This window comes from Chaetura pelagica, unplaced genomic scaffold (assembly GCF_000747805.2).
Source record: "Chaetura pelagica isolate M959 unplaced genomic scaffold, ChaPel_1.0 scaffold29, whole genome shotgun sequence".
Lineage (NCBI taxonomy): Eukaryota > Metazoa > Chordata > Aves > Apodiformes > Apodidae > Chaetura > Chaetura pelagica.
The window spans coordinates 1,968,090-1,988,584 of NW_009970720.1; the positions used below are offsets into that span (position 1 = coordinate 1,968,090).

The following is a 20,495-nucleotide window of genomic DNA, read 5'->3' on the forward strand; positions in this document are numbered from 1 at the left end:
TTGGTTTTTGGTTGTGGGCTTTTTTTTTTTTTTTTCCTCTTTTTCCTCTTCCCTATTTGTATTCCTTGTCATCTGGAGTATCAGGAAATATGTTAGAATAATCAGGTATTTCATATCTGGCTGATACGGGGTAGGTGAAGTGCATGAAAATAGCTTGCAATAAATGCAATCAAATACCAAATCGGTTACTGTCAGAATCAGAAGGTGGATGTTCAGCAACTTCGCTGCTTACACTGATGTGGAAAAGCAACAGCATGGGAGATGAAGCTGAGTATCAAAGGTTAACACAGTCTGGCACTGGAACTGAAAGCCTGAAGGGTGCTTTTGAGTTAACATGGCTTTGAAGTAATTTCCTTGTATTCCTGTTTTTTCCTACTGTAAGCAATGAGAAAATCTACTGTTTAAGCTGCAATAAGCTGGGGAGGGAAGCTGCAACCAAAACACCAGTTGAAAAGCATCTGAAGAAATACCAGGACATACTCTGTGTGCTTTATTAATTGTACATGACTGCCTTGGTAAGGGGAAGTGGGAAAAGGCAGCTTACTGAAGAGAATGGGTAAGCTTGTGAAACAGAGGCTCAAAAAAAGAATTTAAGAAAAAATAAATCACATGATCACTACAAACTATTGCAGTGATATTTGTGAACTCTTGAAGTGTAACACTGGAGTCTGTCAGTGTGTGTCCTTCTGTCTGCATCCCACCCCAGCAGTGCTCCTCTGGACTGGGAGCAAGCACACAGCAGTGTTCAATTTACACTGCAAGTGTAGAACTTCAAGTCATGGAAGTGGGTAATGAACAGTACAACAAAGCAGGTAGACACACCTGAGGTGAGCCATGGAGCATAAGCAACAGGGATTTATAATCAAAAGGTACTGTGAGGAATCCCCATTTGTTTTACAGAAAAAAAACCAACCCCTAACTCCAAGGTAAGTGATTCAGGAGAAAGAAATATGTGTTACTTTGCAGCTTAGTAGTTGAAGTAGTGCTTCCAAGCTGCTCAATCCTAGTGTTATAGAAGACTGAATAAACAAAGACTCTCCTGTGCAACTGTTGAAAAATAACTGGACATGGAGTGTAAGCAGATGATCCTTGTAATGTAATGTGCAAATAGGCTTAGGAGGAATGGAGAAAATGCCAGTTGTAAACCACCTCCTTCAGGAATTAGTTGATGAGTGGATACAGGATGTGGCTTTGACTGGGTACTGCAGAATCACCCAGAAGTTAAACTTGCCTGTAACTTCAAATGAAAGACAAAAAGTATTTTTTTTAATCAGAAAAGTAGTCCATTTAGGCTGATTTTTTTTCTGTCTTGGCCAGTGATAAAGCAAGGGCTTTTGTGAAACTTGTGAGAGCAACATTTTGCACTTGCACAGAGGAAGGTACTATAAGATGTCAGTGGGGGGCTGGTCAGGGCAGTTGAAGCCCATGGGTGCTCACAGGGCCCCCGAAAGACACATCCTTTGATCTTTGTATGTTTTTAAATTTGTGTCAGCTTTGTAATGTAATTGCAGATGCTTCTTGGCTGACATTTTGTGATAGACTTCCTCAGTTCATGAGTAACTTGCAGTATTGGTTTCTGGAGAGCTCTGCAAGTCTGCTCAGCAGTGAGAGAGTGGTATTTTTTGAGCATTTGCAAGGGGAACATGGTATAAATCCAGAGGTACAGCAGCTGTCATTCCTGGGTTAATGGACCAGTTAAGCTGGATGCTGTGATTAGTTTAATATACCTTTCTATAATGTATTTCTTCCTTGGCTGAAAGTAAATAATTTGGGGATGTTATCAAACCTAGTCTGAAAACTCTCTCATTTAGGAAATTGTATTTCATGTATTAAACAGAGTAGCATGAGTATTTTCATTGCATAATGACCCTGCCTTTCAGATAGCAGGGCCTGCTTCTCTTGCATGCTGTCTCAGAGAAGAGAGGTTGGCTTGAGGTATCCCTTTGAGGTCTCGCTTCTCTTACAAGGCTAAGAAAACACTGTGTTTCTTAGCTTTTTTGGCAGATCTTAGAGGCTCTCCAGAAATCCTGGTGGAGTTGCTTTAATTGCAGCTAGCAAAAATTGCATTTTCCTGAACAACCAACTAAATTGTGGCTACTCAGTTGTGTTGAAATCTTACAGGGTGTGTAATGTCAGGGCCCAGGAGTAGGGAGATGCAGGAAGTCAGTGTTTGTGTTTTGGCCTTTGTGTATCTGCTGGTGCAGAACTGAAGTACTCTTTTTTTTTTCCCCTGTCGTTTCGCAAGGTACTGCTGTAGAGGTAGAAGGCTTTTTGGCATCAGAGCTGTGAATTACTTTCAATTGGTTATCTCTTGGGTTTACACCAGGGTTACATAGTCATTGATTTATTTATTTTTAAATCTTTGTTCCTAGTGACATCTGTATTCTGGCAGTAACAGGGACTTATTCTGGGCATCTTTCCAGACTGATGTCTTTGATCAGCTAATCGCCTTGATAGAACAGAGGCATTCCCAACAGAACAGAAGGTACTCAGGATTCTTCCAGATATTCAGATTTTGATGTGTAGTTCATACTAGCAAAAATTTGGTTTAAGCTCTTTGAAAGGCATCATGTGAACCTTGTGTTTTGCAAGAGTGACTAAAATGAAGTGATGTGTAAGAACCAAATAATTGTTCAGAATTCATAGCAAACAGGAAGGTACCCTGCTGAAAGAGAAGGTGATTACTAAGGGGTCCTATTTTTGTTTAAGTTGAAGAGCTTATTCAGAAGGATATATGGGAAATGTGGGACTGGGGTGAGACCCTTTCCTTCTCACCACGTTGCTTTTCTGTTTTTTTTCAAGCAGTAGACTGGTAGTGAGTCCATTTTATGTCCATCCTTGGGATAAGAGAAGTATTTTGCATCACTGTCTATGTATTTCCTCATATCTCTAGGTCATCTTAACTTTTGTTTATTATTTTAGCTCCTTTTATTGAGAAATAATGCAGCTTGCACAGTTTCTGTGTTCATAATAAATTCTGCTTTTCTGTGGGCTTTCTTTTATTTTCCCCTTCCCTCCAAGAAATCAGTGTTAGCTGATCTCTGGACAAAAGACCTACCACTCTAGTGGGTAGTCTTCCCTTATGGCTAAGTTGAGGTTTTGAGGATGTTCTTTATGTACCCCATTGCCTTATTTTCCAGCTTCCTTTAACAGTTCTCTTGCAGCACTTTAGTGTAACTGATCTTTCAGGCAAGAGAAGGGCCTAGTTGGTTTGCTTGTTAAGAGTGTGTAACTTAATTAGCAGCTACCTGTGTGAAATGTGTTGGTCTCAATTCTGTGCGAAGTGCAGAGAATTCCATGGGGTGAAATCTGCATACGGCATCTTGGTCGAAATTTTTACATTAATCAGTGAATATTAACATATGCTAAGTCTTCTATCTGAAAGTAGATCTTCCAGAGGAAGTTCAGGAGGCATCAGTGAGATAGTGAAACTTGAACTGTTCTTGTCATGCTGGGAATTGGCAGATCTTCAAGTCTACAGTAAAACAACATATTAAAAGCTTTTGTACTCTTAAGACCTCTGTCAAGATCGGTATTTTGGGAGAGAGTAGTCAGAAGCTCAACAACGGGCAGTCTTTGTATTTATTTTTTTTTTTCATTTTATGTATTTTTTTCCTAATCCTACAGAAATGAGGACTTGTGCTGCCATGTCGTCCATTATAGTAAATGAGTCACTTCCTAGAGTTTTCTGCATACACTGGATTGGTTTTCCTAGTCTTGTTTAATGTTAAAATAGAGATTGTAGTGCAGTGTATTAGTGTTGTCAAAAGGATGATTCTAGCTAATGGGAAAATGTGAGAAGCCCTGAATTTGTACTAGGTCTCACTGGAAAGGATAGTCTGAAAACTGTAAGCTTGCTGGCAGTTTGTACCCTGTGCTATTCTCTCCATCTGCTACTTAATTTGGAAATTCAGTTTCATAAGGCATACAATCCTTGATTGCTATGTAGATGGGGGAACAGAAGGGATTTGCTACGAACTGTAAGAACTCGGAGCAGGTGGCTGTTATCATCAGGAATTTTTTTAGAGACCATAAGGGCAAAGGATAAGCTAGATGACTCTAGCAGTCCTGGAGGCTTGAGACTGTTGTCTTTCATCCCGTTACGTAGCAAGTGGGCTGCACTGCAACTGTGGTCAACACTTGCTGCTGCTATTGCCTGTCCTGGTGGATCATACTGATGCCAGGACTGAGCAGCAGCCGTCAGCAGAACCATTGCTCTTCCTTTGGCCTGGTTGTGGTTTTTCACCATGCTTGGAAAAATGTAAGTAGAGGAATAGTGTTCCACAAAAGTAGCAGTAGGAACATTGTTGTATTTTTTATAATAGTCTATTTAAGTATATTTTAAAAGTGTCTTCTATTTTCCTTAGTGCATTCTGCTGCATGCCGGTAACGGGCAGCATTACTCAGGACTGGTGAGGCCACAAATGGAGTACTGTATCCAGCTCTGGGCGATCCAGTAGGACAGAGACATGGACAGACTGGAGAGAGTCCAGCAAAGGGCCACAGGGATGGCGAAGGGACTGGAGCATCTGTCCTGCAAGGAGAGGCTGAGAGACCTGGGATTGCTGGGTCTAGAGAAGAGAAGGCTCAGGGGGATCTCATCAGTGTTTGTAAATACCTGCAGGGATGGTGCAAGGAGGAGGGAGCCAGGGTCTTTTCAGTGGTGCCCAGTGACAGGACCAGAGGCAGTGGGCACAAATTGGAACACAGGAGGGAGGTTCCCTCTGAACATCAGGAAACAACTTTTCCCTGTGAGGGTGACTGAGCCCTGGCACAGGTTGCCCAGGGTGGTTGTGGCTGTTCAAAAGGTGTCTGGATCTGGTTCTTAGGACCATTTCGAGGTGGCCCTGCTTGAGCAGGGAGGTTGGATGAGATGACCTCCAGAGATCCCTACAACTTCAGCCATTCTGTGATTCTGTAATTAATATTTATGCTTCTTGTTAAATGTCAGAAAGATTTTTGGTTTTGCCACCTGAGCAGCTGGAACTAGTTGAATTTGCATAGATGTGCAAAGGATTTTGTCCTCTGTTTTCCTGAAAGGGTAGTCTCATCCTGATTCTCATGCTAAAGGAGTTGGGGAAATAACTTTTCTCTACCATTCTTTCTTGGAAAGGAGACCTGGAGCTTGTTTATGAAGTACACTGAAGGCTGACACTGATGTTGCAGGAGAGGAGACACAGTATTGGCCACATGACTCAGCTGAAGCTTGCACATCTTTCCCATTACTGTTTGTCCTGGAGCAAGTAGAGTTTCTTTTGTCCAGCAGATGGAAGTTGTTAGAATGGCCTTGAGGTTCATTTGCTTCATGTCTGCTTTTACCTGTGGTCAGCAGCAAGAACTGAGGCTGAAAAAGAAATGTTTGCCATGAGCGGGTTAATTGTCTCAAACCAGGCAGAAGCTCTTCGGCTCATTGGAGCAATTTGTTTTTGAGACATTTGGTCAGGAGCTGTACAGCAGTTGTGGCAGTGATTTGGACACTGATACTATATGACCCCACGGTCCAAGCAACAGACTCATCTGACATGTACTTTTTGTTTCTAATTGTACCTTTAGCATACACCGAGAACTTAACAGCTCTCTTACACAGATCTTCAGTACTTGCTCCAAGCATTTAAAAAAGCTGTTAGGCATCAAATATGCCACTCAAAGTATAGAGACTTAATCTTCGAATGAGTCACACAACCACTGTGCTAACAACCTTAGTATTGAAGGAAAAACACTGTTAATCCCAATTTTTAAATACAGCTGTGCTACAAACCCTGTGAAAAAGGTTTTTGTGACAGTTCTCTTGTCAAAGAAAGTGTCTGAGCTCCCTCTTCAAGGGCTCAGCTTGCCCCTCCACCCTCTCTAAAACCAATCAACTTCTTATAAGTCAGTGTATACAAAATTTAAGTGGAGCATGTCCGAGCAAGAAATGCAGAGCTAGTTGATGAGTATTCTTAACCACTGTTGTGGTTGTGAAGAAATAAATGCCCTCATTGTTTTGAATTCTCACATGTAGGCCTTTCAGAAAATAATACACTTCACCTAGTGTACCAGGTGCTCTTTTAAAAACTGTGTTGGTTGAGTTAGGGAATAATTAAGCATCAGAAACTAAACAGCGGTTAGGAACTTTCACAGGCAAAGGACGTCAGACAAGTACAACATGGCAACATGAGTGCAAGAATATTTTTTCCAAAACAGGTTTATCTTTGACCTCTTGGTTCTGATTGTGTTGGCCAACTGAGAAAGTTCTTGCAGAGAACAAGCCTGAGAGCTAAAATCCACATTTCTCCTCGAAATCAAGTATGGATTCAGTAGAGGGATGAACTAAGTGGCAAACTGGAAGGTCCCTAACTCCCCTGTTCTCACTCAGCCATGCCAGTTTCAGAGGTGTCATTCTCTTTTTCTCCATCTCATGAAACATTTGGTCACCTTTGTCCTTCCTGCCATGTGTCCGTCTGCTCTGTGGAGCATAACTTAAATAGTTTGGACCTCCTTGCTCTGTGTTTCAGGCTTGAAGAAGAATCTAGGTGCATGAAAGCTAGTCTTACTGTTCCCTGACAGAATTATTTGATGAAACAAAATGCTGTGTTTTCCAACAAACCTACAGTAGTACTATTGAATTTTATTTTCAAAGTGCTGTCATAAAATACTGAGCTTTAAAAAAATCTGTCTGCAAAGGAAACAGAGTTTTAGAAATGTTTTCCTTTTTTTTTTTTTTTTAACCTACACACTATGGCAATGTGCTTTTTGTTTATATTTCCAAACACGGGTAAGATTAGTTCTGCTGATAATCTTTTTTTCCCCCTTTTTTATGTTTGAGTGGTTGTCTTTAAATTACTGACCTTTAATATTTGTCAAGATAGCAGTTAAGCAGCAGTTAGTTTTTTCCTCATAATTGGAATAGCCACACTAGTTACAAAAAGTCTTTTAATATGTATTACAATTTTGTTTACAACTCTGCTGATATTTTAATAGTGGATTAAGTTCTGTTATTTCCTGAATGTTTAAAGGAATGCTGATTTTCCTTAAATCCACAGGAGCACTGTATGAAAACAGTTGCCTCAAGGCCAGGAAGAGTTGTGCTGGCTGTCAGGGTGCCTGGGAGTAAGGTGCTATGGGGTGCAAACAGCTTTAGAAACTGGGAAAAGCTTTTCCATTTGTATAATGGAGGTGACTTAATTCTTGGGTAAGAGAAGAGTGCAGCAAAATGTGTGGATGTTGAGTCATGCAAACGGGAGGAAAGAAAGGTGTAAAATAATTAAATTAATATGTAAAGAAATTACTCTATTGGTCTGCTGCTCAGTTAATTAATAATTTGTATTTAAATAGGTGGCTGAATCCCTTATTTATTATTGGCCATAAACGGAAGCTTGAAGAAGATGATATGTATAAAGTGCTGCCAGAAGACTCCTCAGAGAAGCTTGGAGAGGAACTGCAGTGGTAAGGAGAAAAATAATGGTTCTCTTTCATTGTATTTCTGCTGGTGAAGGTGAGAGTCTTACTCCTAAAGTTAGAAAGGGCAAGTGTAACTCCTGTTAGAACTAATAGTAATATTTAGAACTTGTTTACCATGGACGGATTTAAGTTTTTTCAAGTTAATAATGAAAATACATTAGAATATTCCCATTATGTCATTTGTAATTAATTTGGCACTTTGCAGAATGCTTGGAAGAGTAGACTTTTCATAAACTATTACTGCAGTAATCCTTAATAAATGAATGTGAGTGTTCTGGCCTTTGGCAGAATAGCTGTGGGAACTTTTAAAATTTTTCCATATAAAAGTGGAAAAAGTTTCAAGTTTTTTTCTTTGTAGTTTTTTGTTTGAGCACCCGCTTGTCAGCTGTGTACCCTTTTTTATATACACGTGTGTATAAAACTCACCTGTGTTGAAAATACACCACTCTTTGGTGAAGTGGATAAAATGCCTTGGACATCTCTAAGCTTCCATCTGGAAAGTGTTTTTATTTTGTTATAAATATTTTTTATGGACTATATACCAATTCATATTGTCTTGGATGCAGCAGGATCTATGTTTTAAATATTGAAATAGCTTCCAAAAAAATAATTAAATTCTTGAACTTTGCAATAGAGAAGGTTTTTGTCTTCAAATAATCTTTCATTAAATATGTTTAGAAAAAGTGACTCCTAGTGAAAATTGGCCTATTAAGAAAGTGTAGCCTTGTTACTTCTTGCCTTTCTGCTGAAGGTGGAGCAAATGAACTTCCGTAATAGTTTGGTTGGGATTAAAGACTCCTCAGGAAGTAAAAAAAAGTCCAGAAATGAAAGGTTATGACCTGATCTCACATCATCCTGCTCTGGATGAGTTAACTGAGGAAAGAAGGTCAGATATTAGATCCTAGGAGTGCAGCTTTTAACATCTTTGTAGCTGCAGAGCTTTGCCAAATTCCACTGCTGTGTCTTGAAGCAGTTCAGGGAGTCTGCTGTGGAGGAAGATGGACTCTTTCCAATGATTCTTACAGTAAATGCACACATTTTCCATGAATCAGGAAATGGTAGAAAATACAGCACGCAAAAAAATTTGTTAGTGTACTTGGGCAAGAAGCAGAGAATATAATTCATAAATAGCCACCTAAGGAAGTAGCCTTTTCTCTTGGGCCAACAAACCCCACAGATTGTACACAGTTTCAGTTCTGATTCTGAAGCATTTAGACAGTAACTCTAATCCTTGTAACAGGAAAAAAAAAAGGTACAAATATTTTAAACAGTGTTTTCCTATCTCTTGAAACTTGTGTGCTTTATTGCAAAATAATTCTGCTTTCACACCTTAGACTCATTTCAGCCTTCAAACTAGCAAGGTCAGAGGGTCTGGCAGAAAATATTTAGCCTCCAAAAAGCAAGGGGCAGTATCCTGCCTGACAACAGCATGCTTTGAGAAGTTTGCTTGAGTTCCAATATTTTCTTGTTAAGATCATACTTGTTATTTACTGCATTTGATTTTGGTGTGGTGTCCTGCTTGTGGGCAGGCGTGTGACCATGCAGAAAGGTCTTTGCCATTCTGCTGCTGTAATCCTTGCCTTCAGAGAGACGTGTGGAGTGTTAAGTGATCAAACAGCTGCAGACAGTTCCCTGTGCTCTTGTGCCATATCTGCTTGTCCTCATTGAAGCACGTGGTGGAGGAAAAAAAAAGGGCCAGACATGAGAAAGGGTTGTGCATCACAACCTTTCTGGGGAACTGCAAAGCTTATAAGAAGATAAAAGACACTCCATGCTGCCTCAATTTAGTTCATAGTCAGGAGATCACAGGATAATAGGCTCTTGCCTAAGGTGAGTGTCTGGCTGAACTGAGAGGAGAAGAAATAAATGAAAGGGTTCTTTAGCTGCAAATAAGTCAAAGGTGATAGTAGTCAACAGTGGTGAACTGTTTATGGTTATACAAGAGCAAGTAGGCCTATAATACTATGTACTGTGTGTGTTTATGTGAACAAGAAAACATATTAACTTGTGTTGTATTATAGAAGTGATTGTGGTAATCTGTCTGTACATCTGAAAGTATTCTTCCTAGGTAATTGCTTTTTACTTCTGTCCTCCAGCGTGTTTGCTTTTTGTTTACCAGGTACTGGGATAAAGAGGTGCAAAAAGCAAAAAAGAGAGGGAAAACGCCACATTTAACAAAAGCCATTATTCTTTGTTACTGGAAATCCTATTTAGTTTTGGGAATTTTCACAATGATAGAGGTAAGTGGTGTAAAATGTTATATAACACACTTTTTAGCTAACAGTGATGTGAAACTTGGCCTATTCAATTGCATGATAAATACTGGTGAATTTATGCTGGGCTGTTCAGAGACCCTGTAATGTTCAGGTGCTCTCTCAGGAAAGTAAAACAGATCTATAGCCCTATAGACATTGAAAAATTGAGTTGTAACTGTGGGATTATGGATGAGGAACAGAGAGATAAGTTCAGTGCAGTATTTTTGAGACATTACAAGCCATTGGCTTGCTTTGTAAGGTATGTGTCTGAGTGAGGTACCAAATAAAAAAGGCTTTTTTGCTATATGTAAAAGTCTGTAAAGAACACACTCTCATCTTCAGAAATGTAAGTATAGTACATATTAATGCAACTTTTAGAACACCAAAGATTTTATTGGTAATTGAAAAAGTTCTTTTTTTTAGATCTAGCTGCATTGGAATGTGAAACATATTCCTTTTGGATTATATATTCATAAAAAATGGCTCAACAGTTTAGAGCACAATAAAGACAAAACAGTATGGGATGTGTCTCCCAGCAGTACTTGACTTGTGTTCACCTGGTTACAAATTTGGGAAACATGGTATGAAATAAAATTGTTAATACTTTTTTTTTTTTTTTTCCCCCTTTCTTTTTCTTTCAGGAAACCCTCAAAATAGTTCAGCCAATATTTTTGGGAAAAATTATTAATTTTTTTGAAAAGTATGATTCCTCAAATGAAGTAACTTTGAATTTTGCATACTGCTATGCAGCTGCTCTGTCTGTGTGCACACTTGTTTTAGCTATAATGCACCACTTATACTTCTATCATGTGCAGCGGGCTGGCATGAAGCTGAGGGTAGCTATGTGTCATATGATTTATCGGAAGGTAAGCAAACCTGTTTATAGGTGTATTTGGCACTTGACATCTTTTTCATTGGGAGACTTTAAAAATACAGTTGTTTGTTATGTTAATGCTTGCAGTTCCATGGAGATTACTCATTTGTATAAATGCAGTGCATGCTAATAGGTATCAGACCTTAACTGTATCTATGTACTCTTGCTCTGTCTCTGCTAACACCATGTCTGAGTGACAGCTTCAGTCCTCCTAGTAAAGGTAGTGAATTGAATACCTCTAAAGCCTGGGAGAAGGTGCTGATTTTTGCCTGTTTGTACTGTCTGAGAGGAGCCTCCCTATATCTGGTGGAAGGGTTGTGTGCTGGAGTGGTAAAAGGCTGTCAGCATACAGTAGGAGAGGGGCAGAGCTCCCATGGGATGCTGGCGGTTACTCAGTTTCATCCCTGGGGATGCTTGGCTGTTACCATCTGTTTCAGTACTCAGTTGCCTGGGAATTGCTTCACTCTCCAATTTCCCTTTCTGGCCCTGTTGTGGTTAATGGTGGGATGTATTTATACTTTCTTCCAGTAGAGCTAGTGAGTTGCCTCCTTTGCAGGCTGGAGAGGCTGAGGCCCTCTCTTGGGCCATCCATCAGGTTGGTTAGTACTGCGGTGCTGCTGCTGCCCCTCCAGACTGTCAGATGGAAAGTGGAAAAAGAGAAATTATGGATATATCTACAGGAAGGAACTGAGCAACATCCAGAATTAATTCTGGCCTTGGTGTGCTCTGGGAAGCAAGTAACCCAAATTGTACATGTCTGCTTCCGTCTTCTGAACCTGTTGGCAGTACCTAAGCCACTGACTTGGTCTCCACTTCTGAGCAGGATGTCCCTGCTAATGCTGGAAAGGAATCAGAGAATGACACTTGTACTACTGGTATAGGTCATGCAAAGGTTTTGGGCAAGGTAAAGTGAGGAGAGTAAAAATGCCTCCATTTTAAGTGTTAATTACTTTTCATGCTCATATTTATTCTCCTCTCTCTTCTGATACCTTGGAAATTATCCTCTGGGAACTTGTCTCTTAACATGGCACACTGCTTTCTTGAACATAAATATCTCTCTAAGGTATTCATTTATTAAACTGATCATCATAACACAGTTTGAAATTAATGAAATATGTTTATAGTGAGGTGCTTTGTTGGTTTGTTACAGTGTTGATATTAGCTTAGAAGCTTGGAAAAGAAATGTCCTTAATGTGCACCCTTATTTCTAGAGTTGTGGTTAAATGGAAAATGAATCTCCCCTCATCTCATAAATGTTTTCTCCTGAGGGTGAAGGCTGAGGTCACAGCAGAACACTGATAAAACTTTCCAATCATTTGTCTTCATCATCTGAGGCTTATAGATAGGTTACACTTTATCATCACACAGGCTTTTGACAGAATCTGGATGCTAATTTACCAGCACTTTTGTGGTGTCCATTAATTGCTGTAGTAAACAAAAATTTGGATTTGCAAAGATGAATGGGTTGGAGGAGAGAGCATCCTTAATGGTGAACTTCAAATGCTCATAATTCTGAGTTTTGAGAACCCTTTTCATTTCCTGGACAGTTAAAATCTCATTTGCAAAAGCCCTGTATTGAAACACCAATGTGATTTGTGATCAGTAAGAAGTATTTTTATGTACACAGACACAGAATGCTTGAAACAGAAATGAAAATGGAGTCTTATGACTCACAGCCTTATGGAAGCTGATTAATTTTTTTAGGTGTTTTTTTTAAGACTTAACTTTTAGGGCCCTTTAGGGGTTGAGAATAAACACTAAAGGAGTTTAAGCTGTAGAGTAGTTGGTTGGGACAGCAGCCAAAAAGATGTCAGGAGTTAATTTGACTGAGCAGTTAGATTATTTATTTCTGTGGTCAGTTCTTCCTTTTTAATGTGCTTTTGAATTAACTATTTGGGACAGGGAGGATTAAGGTACTAAGGTGAGAGTCTGGAAGGCAAAGTATGGTTAAATAATTGAAAGTGGACCTGTGCAGTTACACCTTGGAGGTAGAAGGGGAAGGAAGTCAAGTGTACGAACTGTTCTCATCAGTTCAAATAGTTAAAACTTGTTTTACTTGAGAAAGAGTGCTTGCTGCTAAATACATCTGTACTGAAAATGTATGGGCAGAAAAGCAAGCAGATCTTCATGCCGAGAACATACAGATAATTAACAAATACAAAATACCATGTACATTCAAACTACAGCTGCTTTTTAAAAAGGTGTGTAGTTGTGGATAATATTTAGTAATATTTCTTACCTCCTGGGTTGATTTCTAAATATTATGGTCAGAGCAGTATTTAAAGCTGAGAAGTACTGACTTTGGGTGGGATAGAGTTAATTTTCTGTACAGGAGGTCATAGGTGCTGTGTTTCAAATGTAACAGAATGGGAAGGTAGCAAAACAGGGCTTTTTGGTAGAAATCAGTTATATAAATAGTGCTGCTGCTTTGTGTAGGGCTTATAAACACATAGAATCATAACGGTTGGAAGGGACTTTAAAGATCATCAAGTTCCAACCCCTAAATTTAATTTAGCACAAGAAATATTACGGTTTTACAAGAGTTATTAACAAGGAAATATCTATTAATTTTTAAAGGGATATTAACTCTGATTTGCAAAGATAGAAAGCACAGTTTGCAGTGTTAGTAAGAACTGAAATGATGAAGTTGGGGTTTTTGTCTTCTGTCAGGAATCTCATTCAAAAGATAATTTTTTTCAGTTGGCTAGATATTGTCTTGATCTTAATTTGGTCTTCAGATGAAGATTTCTGTTCCTGTTTTGGACAGGTGCTCAAAAAGTGAGGGAGAACAATGCATATGAAACATTACAGGGTCTTTGGTTTAGTTTTAATAAATTATTATGTTGGTATTTTCCCATTTTTAATCAGTCATGGAGATAGTTAATGGCAATTTGGTTCGCACAGTCCTTCCCTAGGCTTTTCTTTAATTTCTTCTTTAGGAATTCTCTTCAGAATATTTAACCTAACCCACATGTTACCTAACATTCTTGAACTCTGCGAGATATTATCAGGAAAAGCTGAAATGTGCTTTCAGCTTTTGCCCCAGTGTTGTATTTGTGTATTGAGTCTTCTGTGTATAGGTGTACTTTGTTGTATTAAGCTGTGTCAGTCTGAGTTTGTTCTTTTTTAGGCACTTCGTCTCAGTAACATAGCTATGGCAAAAACTACCACTGGTCAAATAGTAAATCTTCTGTCAAATGATGTGAACAAATTTGATCAAGTAAGTAGTGTTTCACATCTTCCCAAGGGGCTGAAGAAATGGTGGGGTTTAAGTCAAGAAGATTTTGTTTACATCTGGTGATGAAATGTTTCTCATGAACATTTATTCCAGTTGTTTCTTGACCATCATAGGAAGAGAAATACTGTTCTAAAGTATGGGAAAAAACATACTTTTTTCCCCTTTAAATACTTTCCTGATGTTTTCCTAAGCTTAGAGAAATGTTGGGGCATGAAGATAAAAGAAAATGTGGTAATTCACTTACTTTCTAGAGGTTAGGCACCTCTGTGTTTATTTAAGACTCTGAATCTGGTGAAGAATTCTCACTGGCTGCCTCAGTATCTGCCACAGGCAAAGGTGCTTCCTCAACATGGTGTTTTTAGGGTTTAATTTTTTAGCTAAGAACAAAAGCTAATTTTTGTTTCTTAACTGTCTGCCTAGGTAACAATTTTCTTGCATTTCTTGTGGGCTGGACCAATTCAAGCTGTAGCAGTAACAGCACTTCTCTGGATGGAGATAGGCCCGTCATGTCTTGCAGGAATGGCAGTTCTCATTATTCTTCTTCCAGTCCAGACATGCATTGGGAGGCTTTTTTCTTCCCTAAGGTAAGGTCACACATGCTGGGCTGTAGGTATTTTATGTCCTGGATTTTAAATTGGCATGCTGGGTAGAGGTGGAGTACTGCTCTGAGGTCAGCTTCTGTTTGGTGAGGTTTTGTCATTGTCCTTTATCTTTGCCAAGGTTTTTCAGTCATTACTGTGAGGTTTCTTAGTTCCTGTTTAGGCACTTGGAGTGGTCTGCTTCTCATTAGCTGTCCTGGTATTTTAAAGGAGTCGGGCTACTTCTGTAGCTAACTTGCAGCAGATCTTGTCACAGAGTTGTGTAACACCTCAAGCTTTGCCTTCCTGCATTGATGCTTAGGGAGCAATTACTACAAAAGCAGTGCTGTCAGTCCTGATGTAAGATTCGCTTACTCGGGTGGTATAGGAATTGCCATAGTGTTCTGACTCCTTTGTGTTCAACGATCTTGCTCTCCCTCCTACAAGACAAAGATGCAGAGAAGAAAAGGGGAAGGAACTGAGACAGAAAGGAAGAACAAATATGATGGTGGTTTTGAGGCCAGCCATGAGGATTTTAACTGTAAAGTTTTAGGCTGTGAAGATATAAATTGCCTTGGCAATAATTTTCTGCTGTTGTGGCTTTCTCCTTCAAAAAAAAAAAAAAAAAAAAAAAGGCTTGCCTCAAGTGAGAATATTGTATTATCTTGCTTCCTAATTTTCACAGAATCACAGAATTCTAGGGGTTGGAAGAGACCTCGAAAGATCATCTAGTACAACCCCCCTGCCAGAGCAGGATCACCCAGAGCACATCACACAGGAACACGTCCAGGCAGGTTTTGAATATCTCCAGAGAAGGAGATTCCACAACCTCTCTGGACAGCCTGTTCCAGTGCTCTGTCACTCTCACAGTAAAGGAATTTTTTCTGATGTTTACGTGGAACCTCCTATGCTCCAGTTTGCACCCATTGCCCCTTGTCCTGTCACTAGACATCACTGAAAAAAGCCTGGCCCCATCCTACTGACACTCGCCCATAATGTATTTGTAAACATTGATGAGGTCACCCCTCAGTCTCCTCTTCTCCAAGCTAAAGAGACCCAGCGCTCTCAGCCTTTCCTCATCAGGGAGATGTTCCACTCCCTTCATCATCTTTGTGGCTCTGCACTGGAGTCTTTCAAGCAGTTCCCTGTCCTTCTTGAACTGAGGGGCCCAGAACTGGACACAATACTCCAGATGCGGCCTCACCAAGGCAGAATAGAGGGGGAGGAGAACCTCCCTTGACCTACTAACCAGACCCAAGTTAAAATACTTGGCACTTAAGTATATGCTTATCTCTGGTGGCAAGCATCATTATCCACATACAGTTGGGAAACTGAGACAGAAAGAGATTAAGGGACTTGTCCATGGTCAGACAAGAAGGTGACAAAAATTTCTTCTCAGAGGTATGTATTTTAGAAGTTACTCAGTGGCAATGTAATGTTGTTTGGGTTTTTGCCACTTACTTGGATTCAGTGCAAGGGAAAGAATTTATTAACCAGAAAAACTTCTGCTTGTCTGCATGTGCGCAGATCTTTGTGAACAGAAGTGTGCAGTAAACAGAAGGAGTTAATGAAAAAACTGAAATGGATTCCAGCTCCCTATTGATGACTGTATTCACATGGCAGTTGCTGGGAATCTGCATGGTTTTAAGGAAATCAGCCTATGAAGAAGTAATTTAAGGATTAAAGCTTTTGCTAAAATCCAGGCACACTCAGTGTGGCAGCTAATTTGAGCTGTTACTCAGCATTGTACTTGTGACCCAGTGTTGTAAACACATCTGTACACCAGTTTATGGTGCAGGAATTAGCTTCAGGGCTGTAGGACTTTGCAGAAACGGACTTGGTTCCTTAGGGAATGGGGTGCACTGTATTAGGTAGTATTGCTTTTACCTGCACAAGTATTAGAAGTGTTGCAAAATACACGTTACCTAAGAGAATATTATTTTAGAAATAGTTCAATTATTGGTCCGAGCACCATTTTATAAATATTTATTCACAAGAGCTTAACCCTTTCACTGCTTAGCCATGCAACTCACCTAAAACCCTTTTAATTTTTTTAAAGAGAAAAGCTATTTGTGGAACTGTTGTGTCAGACATGATTAAAACTCACCAAATATGCCTCATTAAAGCAAAAAGGAATTCCACAGCTTGCTTAATTTAGAGTGATTATTAGTGTCAGAGAGGGGACTTCTCAGATTTTTCAGGTCCTTTCCCGTTGTGCTCTTAAGCAAGCTCTGTGAGCACGTGTTTCTCAGTCATCCTGATATGCCTGTGCTCTGAACTTTGCATTTTTAAGGCTGAGGACACTTCTGCTGTAAATTACAATCAGTGCACTGGAAGTCTATGTGCTTTAAACCGTTATATGATATTTGAGACTGTAGCTTTCAGTATGTATGTATAAAATGTGCTTTTTGCAGTATAACTTAAAAAAAAAAAAAGCACCCCCCAACGTCTTGAACATTTTGAAGGATGCTGTACTATGATGACATCTCCATGGGAAAACTAAAAAATTGGTTTATGAGAAGTAAAGCCTTTTTGATACGTGCCATTTAAAAAAGAAACCTCTATAAACTTTATTATTTTGAATCACATTCAACCTTCTGTTACCTGGAGACCAAGCCTTGAAGTTAGGGCTAAAAGGTGACTATTTCAGAAGATCACAGGTGAGAGCTGATGTTTGCTGCTGCTGAAACGTGAACAACACAGGTTAAAATTTTGCCTTGTGCAGTTCTGGTGTGTCTATGGGGGAGAAAGGATGAGTTCTCACATTCTTTGAGGAATTGTTTTTTCTTCGAGGGTTTCTTTTTGAAAAATGAAAAGAAGACTTAGCAAAGAAAATCTTGCTCCATGTCAGTACAGTTGGTTTAGGCTACGCTATCTTCCTCAGTCTTAATAAGAAGCCTTTCATTGCATTAGGGTCAAGTTCCTACATTTATTTTCTTGATTTTCTTGTATGAATATTTCTTAATATCCTGCTTGAGTCACACCAACATTTATGGAACACTGGTGCTAAGAGGTTTCTTTTAAAATGACAGGTAGGCGCCTGAAATTCTTTCCCCTGAAGTGTGTTAAACATAGCTGTTTCTTCCAAAGCATCAGAGGAATCTACAGGTGGCAGGTGAAACTGAAAAGGGGGTGGCTATTAAAAAAAAAATAAATCCGAATCTTAACTTTCCTTGGTATATACAAAGATAATTTATCAGGAAAAGGTATGTTTTATCAAAATAAGGCCTACTGTACCTCGCTATGTGCAACGTAAGTTTGTCTACATTAATTAATTCAGAATTTTAATAGGCTTTATTGGTGTGGTTTATGCATTCATTACATGGCTTCTAACTTTCAATACTTTTTTCTGAATTAAAACTGTGACTTTATTATTTAATAATACATATATGTCACAGTTCGTTCATCAGTGCAAACATAATGTGGGACTAAGATAGATGTATTTAGTATTAATTATAATTAATGCTTAAATAATTATTTATTAAACAAACCCAAATCTAGGTTAGCTCCTCTCCTAAATTATAGTTCTTGTACTGTTGCTAAGTAGTCTGTTCTTCAACTAGAGTAGAGTTAATCTCAAGAAGGTCATTCTCTTTAACAATTTCAAAAGAGACTGGTGAGAAGGGTTGTTATCTTGGCATTTCAAAAACATTTAAAAAATAATTTTCTGGGTTTTTTGTTCAGTTCTATGCTTACTGTTTTTTTATTTTATTTTATTTTTTATTTGAGGGCTTTTTTGTACACAAATAAATTGTTTAAGGAACAGTTGTGGTGGAGTAAGCTGAAGTAACATTTCCCTGAGAACAGCAAGAATAAGGAATACCAGGAATACATACATACCAAGTCTGTCTGCTCTGTGCCAGCTTTAAGATACTGTATTAGGATGACCCTTTCATGCAATTATAATTATTTGAATCCTTTTTACAAGTAATAACAAACAGTATGTTATGTGATCTTAAATAGTGTTTCGTGTTTTGAGGATCTGAGAATTTTTACTTTGTGCTATTTACAGAAGCAAGACAGCCACATTAACAGATGTCAGAATTAGGACCATGAACGAAGTAATAAGTGGTATGAAGATAATAAAGATGTATGCTTGGGAAAAATCATTTGCGGAGCTTGTGAATGGTTTAAGAAGGTAATCCTGGAAAGATACACCGTGGTATATGATCTGTTTATGTTTCTGTTTTTTTACATGTCAGTAAGTATATTATTTGGAGCTTTAAATTGCAGTTTGCTTGAAGTCCTTTAGCTATTTTTTTGTTCAACTTTCTATAGCAAGAGTGAAGGAATGAAAATACATACTAAGGGAGACAGAAAACGAAGAAAAAAAATATTTATAAATTCTGTTTGGATTTTTTTTATATGCTTCCTTTTACAGTTGTATTTAAAAAGGGCAACTAATAAACCGTAGTAGTTGTAATTGAACAATTTAATCCTCACAGTTCTGTAAAGTGATAGCAAGGAACCAATAAACAGACATGCCTCTTCTGAGAAATAGATGGAATGTGACTGTCTGCCCTAAATGTTAGCATCCCCAGGTAGTGCTCTGCTACGCTTTCTGTGTTAGGAAGTGTTACTCAAGCCATCTGGGAATGGTGGAAGGGATAAAGACAGCAGCTCAAAAATGCTCTAGTTGTTCAACTGGCAAGGCCAGCTGAATTTAGTATCCTAAGACACTTAATTTCAGAGGTCCGTCAGCATCCAATTAAAACTTAAATTAGATTTTCAATATTTGCACTTCTGCTTGACAGTATACTAGCATTCAGTGCTGAAGGATAGCTGTAGGAGTTCAAGTTGTTATTTCTTATACTTTAATTTTCACATTATGTCCCTCTCCAGTATGTGAGTAGAGGGTTGTTATACTGCTATAGGTTCTCTGTTACTTGATTTTTTCTTAAATGAATTTTATTTAGAATTCCTTTTTTAAATTACTTTTTGTCTTTTACATCCGTGTGCAGGCTTGCAAACTTGCTAATGTTCTCTGAGACATTTCTTCCCACACACATACATAATCCTTTCCTCCTTTGAATTATAGGACCCTATGCTGATTGTTCTCAATTGACTGAAAGCTTTGCTCTCTTGCGTGGAGCCAGGGAGGATATTTCTTTATTTAAAGCTTCCTTAGTGGGTGTATTCACATCACTAAACTTCAGATTTCCAAGTTCCAACACCTCCTTAGGATTAGAGGCTTTTGTTTTAATGATGGAGAGAAATAAGCTCTTCCAAAACAAAACTGGAGCCCCCTTTCTATTCTTTAACTGCGCTGTGGAAAACTGTGGTTTAAAGTCTTAAAATTCAGCCAGGTGATTTATTTCCCGGTATTTCCACAGTGGCCTTTGACAGTTTCTAAGATGACATCTGAGCTCCTCCATTGCTCTTTTTCTCTGTGGCTGGCCATGCTCGTTTCCTCTGCTATAACTCTGTGCCTTAAGACAGTGCAGTATATTATATACAGCCTGCGGGTAGGCTGTAATTTGTCTGATACTTACAAAGAGCAGCACAAAGAGCTTGCTGATTATCCACAGATAGTGAGAGGATTATTAAGGATTATTAGAGGGTGGGAAAAGAGTTTTCATCCAGGATTGTAGAAGTAATTGAATTAGACCCAATTCAAATAGTTTACATACAAATGTTCTTTCACCCTACTCTGGAGGAGATCAGAGATTATGAGCCCTTAAGCTGAAAAAAATAAAGTCTTTGAAACTCTTTGAAAAGTCTGTCAGTTCAGCCAGTTTGGCATGTATAGTGGGAAAGTTGCTTAACTAGTTTTCCAGTAGCGCATCCTGCATCCTTCTCCCTGTTAAGCGAAGACTTAATTTACTTCAGATTATGTAATTATAACATGAGTTTCTAATCTTAGTATGTAGTTCCAAGTGGACGGCATTCAAAATTATCAAGATTTTTCCTGAGAATTGCCAGAATATTTGGGAAGAGGAATTAGGAATTGTATCAGGTTTTTGTATTCCATATTATATCAAGCAGGTAAAATTAAAATATATGGGGAAGAAGTAAGTCGTTATGGCTCTCTCTTGATAAAGAAAAAGACATTATTAAAATAAAGTTAAGCCTGATGGCATCCGCATTGTAGACAGTGCAGTAACATTTTG

The 20,495-nt window shown here is 38.7% G+C and overlaps 1 protein-coding gene across 1 annotated transcript in view; it reads left to right on the forward strand.

Moving 5' to 3' along the window:
• Positions 1-1,122: 1,122 nt before the first annotated feature.
• ABCC4 (ATP-binding cassette, sub-family C (CFTR/MRP), member 4) overlaps positions 1,123-20,495 on the forward strand; it is a 148,234-nt gene continuing 128,861 nt past the window's right edge. The window contains exons 1-7 of the mRNA XM_010006355.1: positions 1,123-1,199; positions 7,315-7,425; positions 9,560-9,680; positions 10,337-10,561; positions 13,700-13,789; positions 14,228-14,391; positions 18,398-18,523. Of these exons, the coding sequence (XP_010004657.1) occupies positions 1,123-1,199; positions 7,315-7,425; positions 9,560-9,680; positions 10,337-10,561; positions 13,700-13,789; positions 14,228-14,391; positions 18,398-18,523 (914 nt within the window). The remainder of the gene's footprint in view (positions 1,200-7,314; positions 7,426-9,559; positions 9,681-10,336; positions 10,562-13,699; positions 13,790-14,227; positions 14,392-18,397; positions 18,524-20,495) is intronic.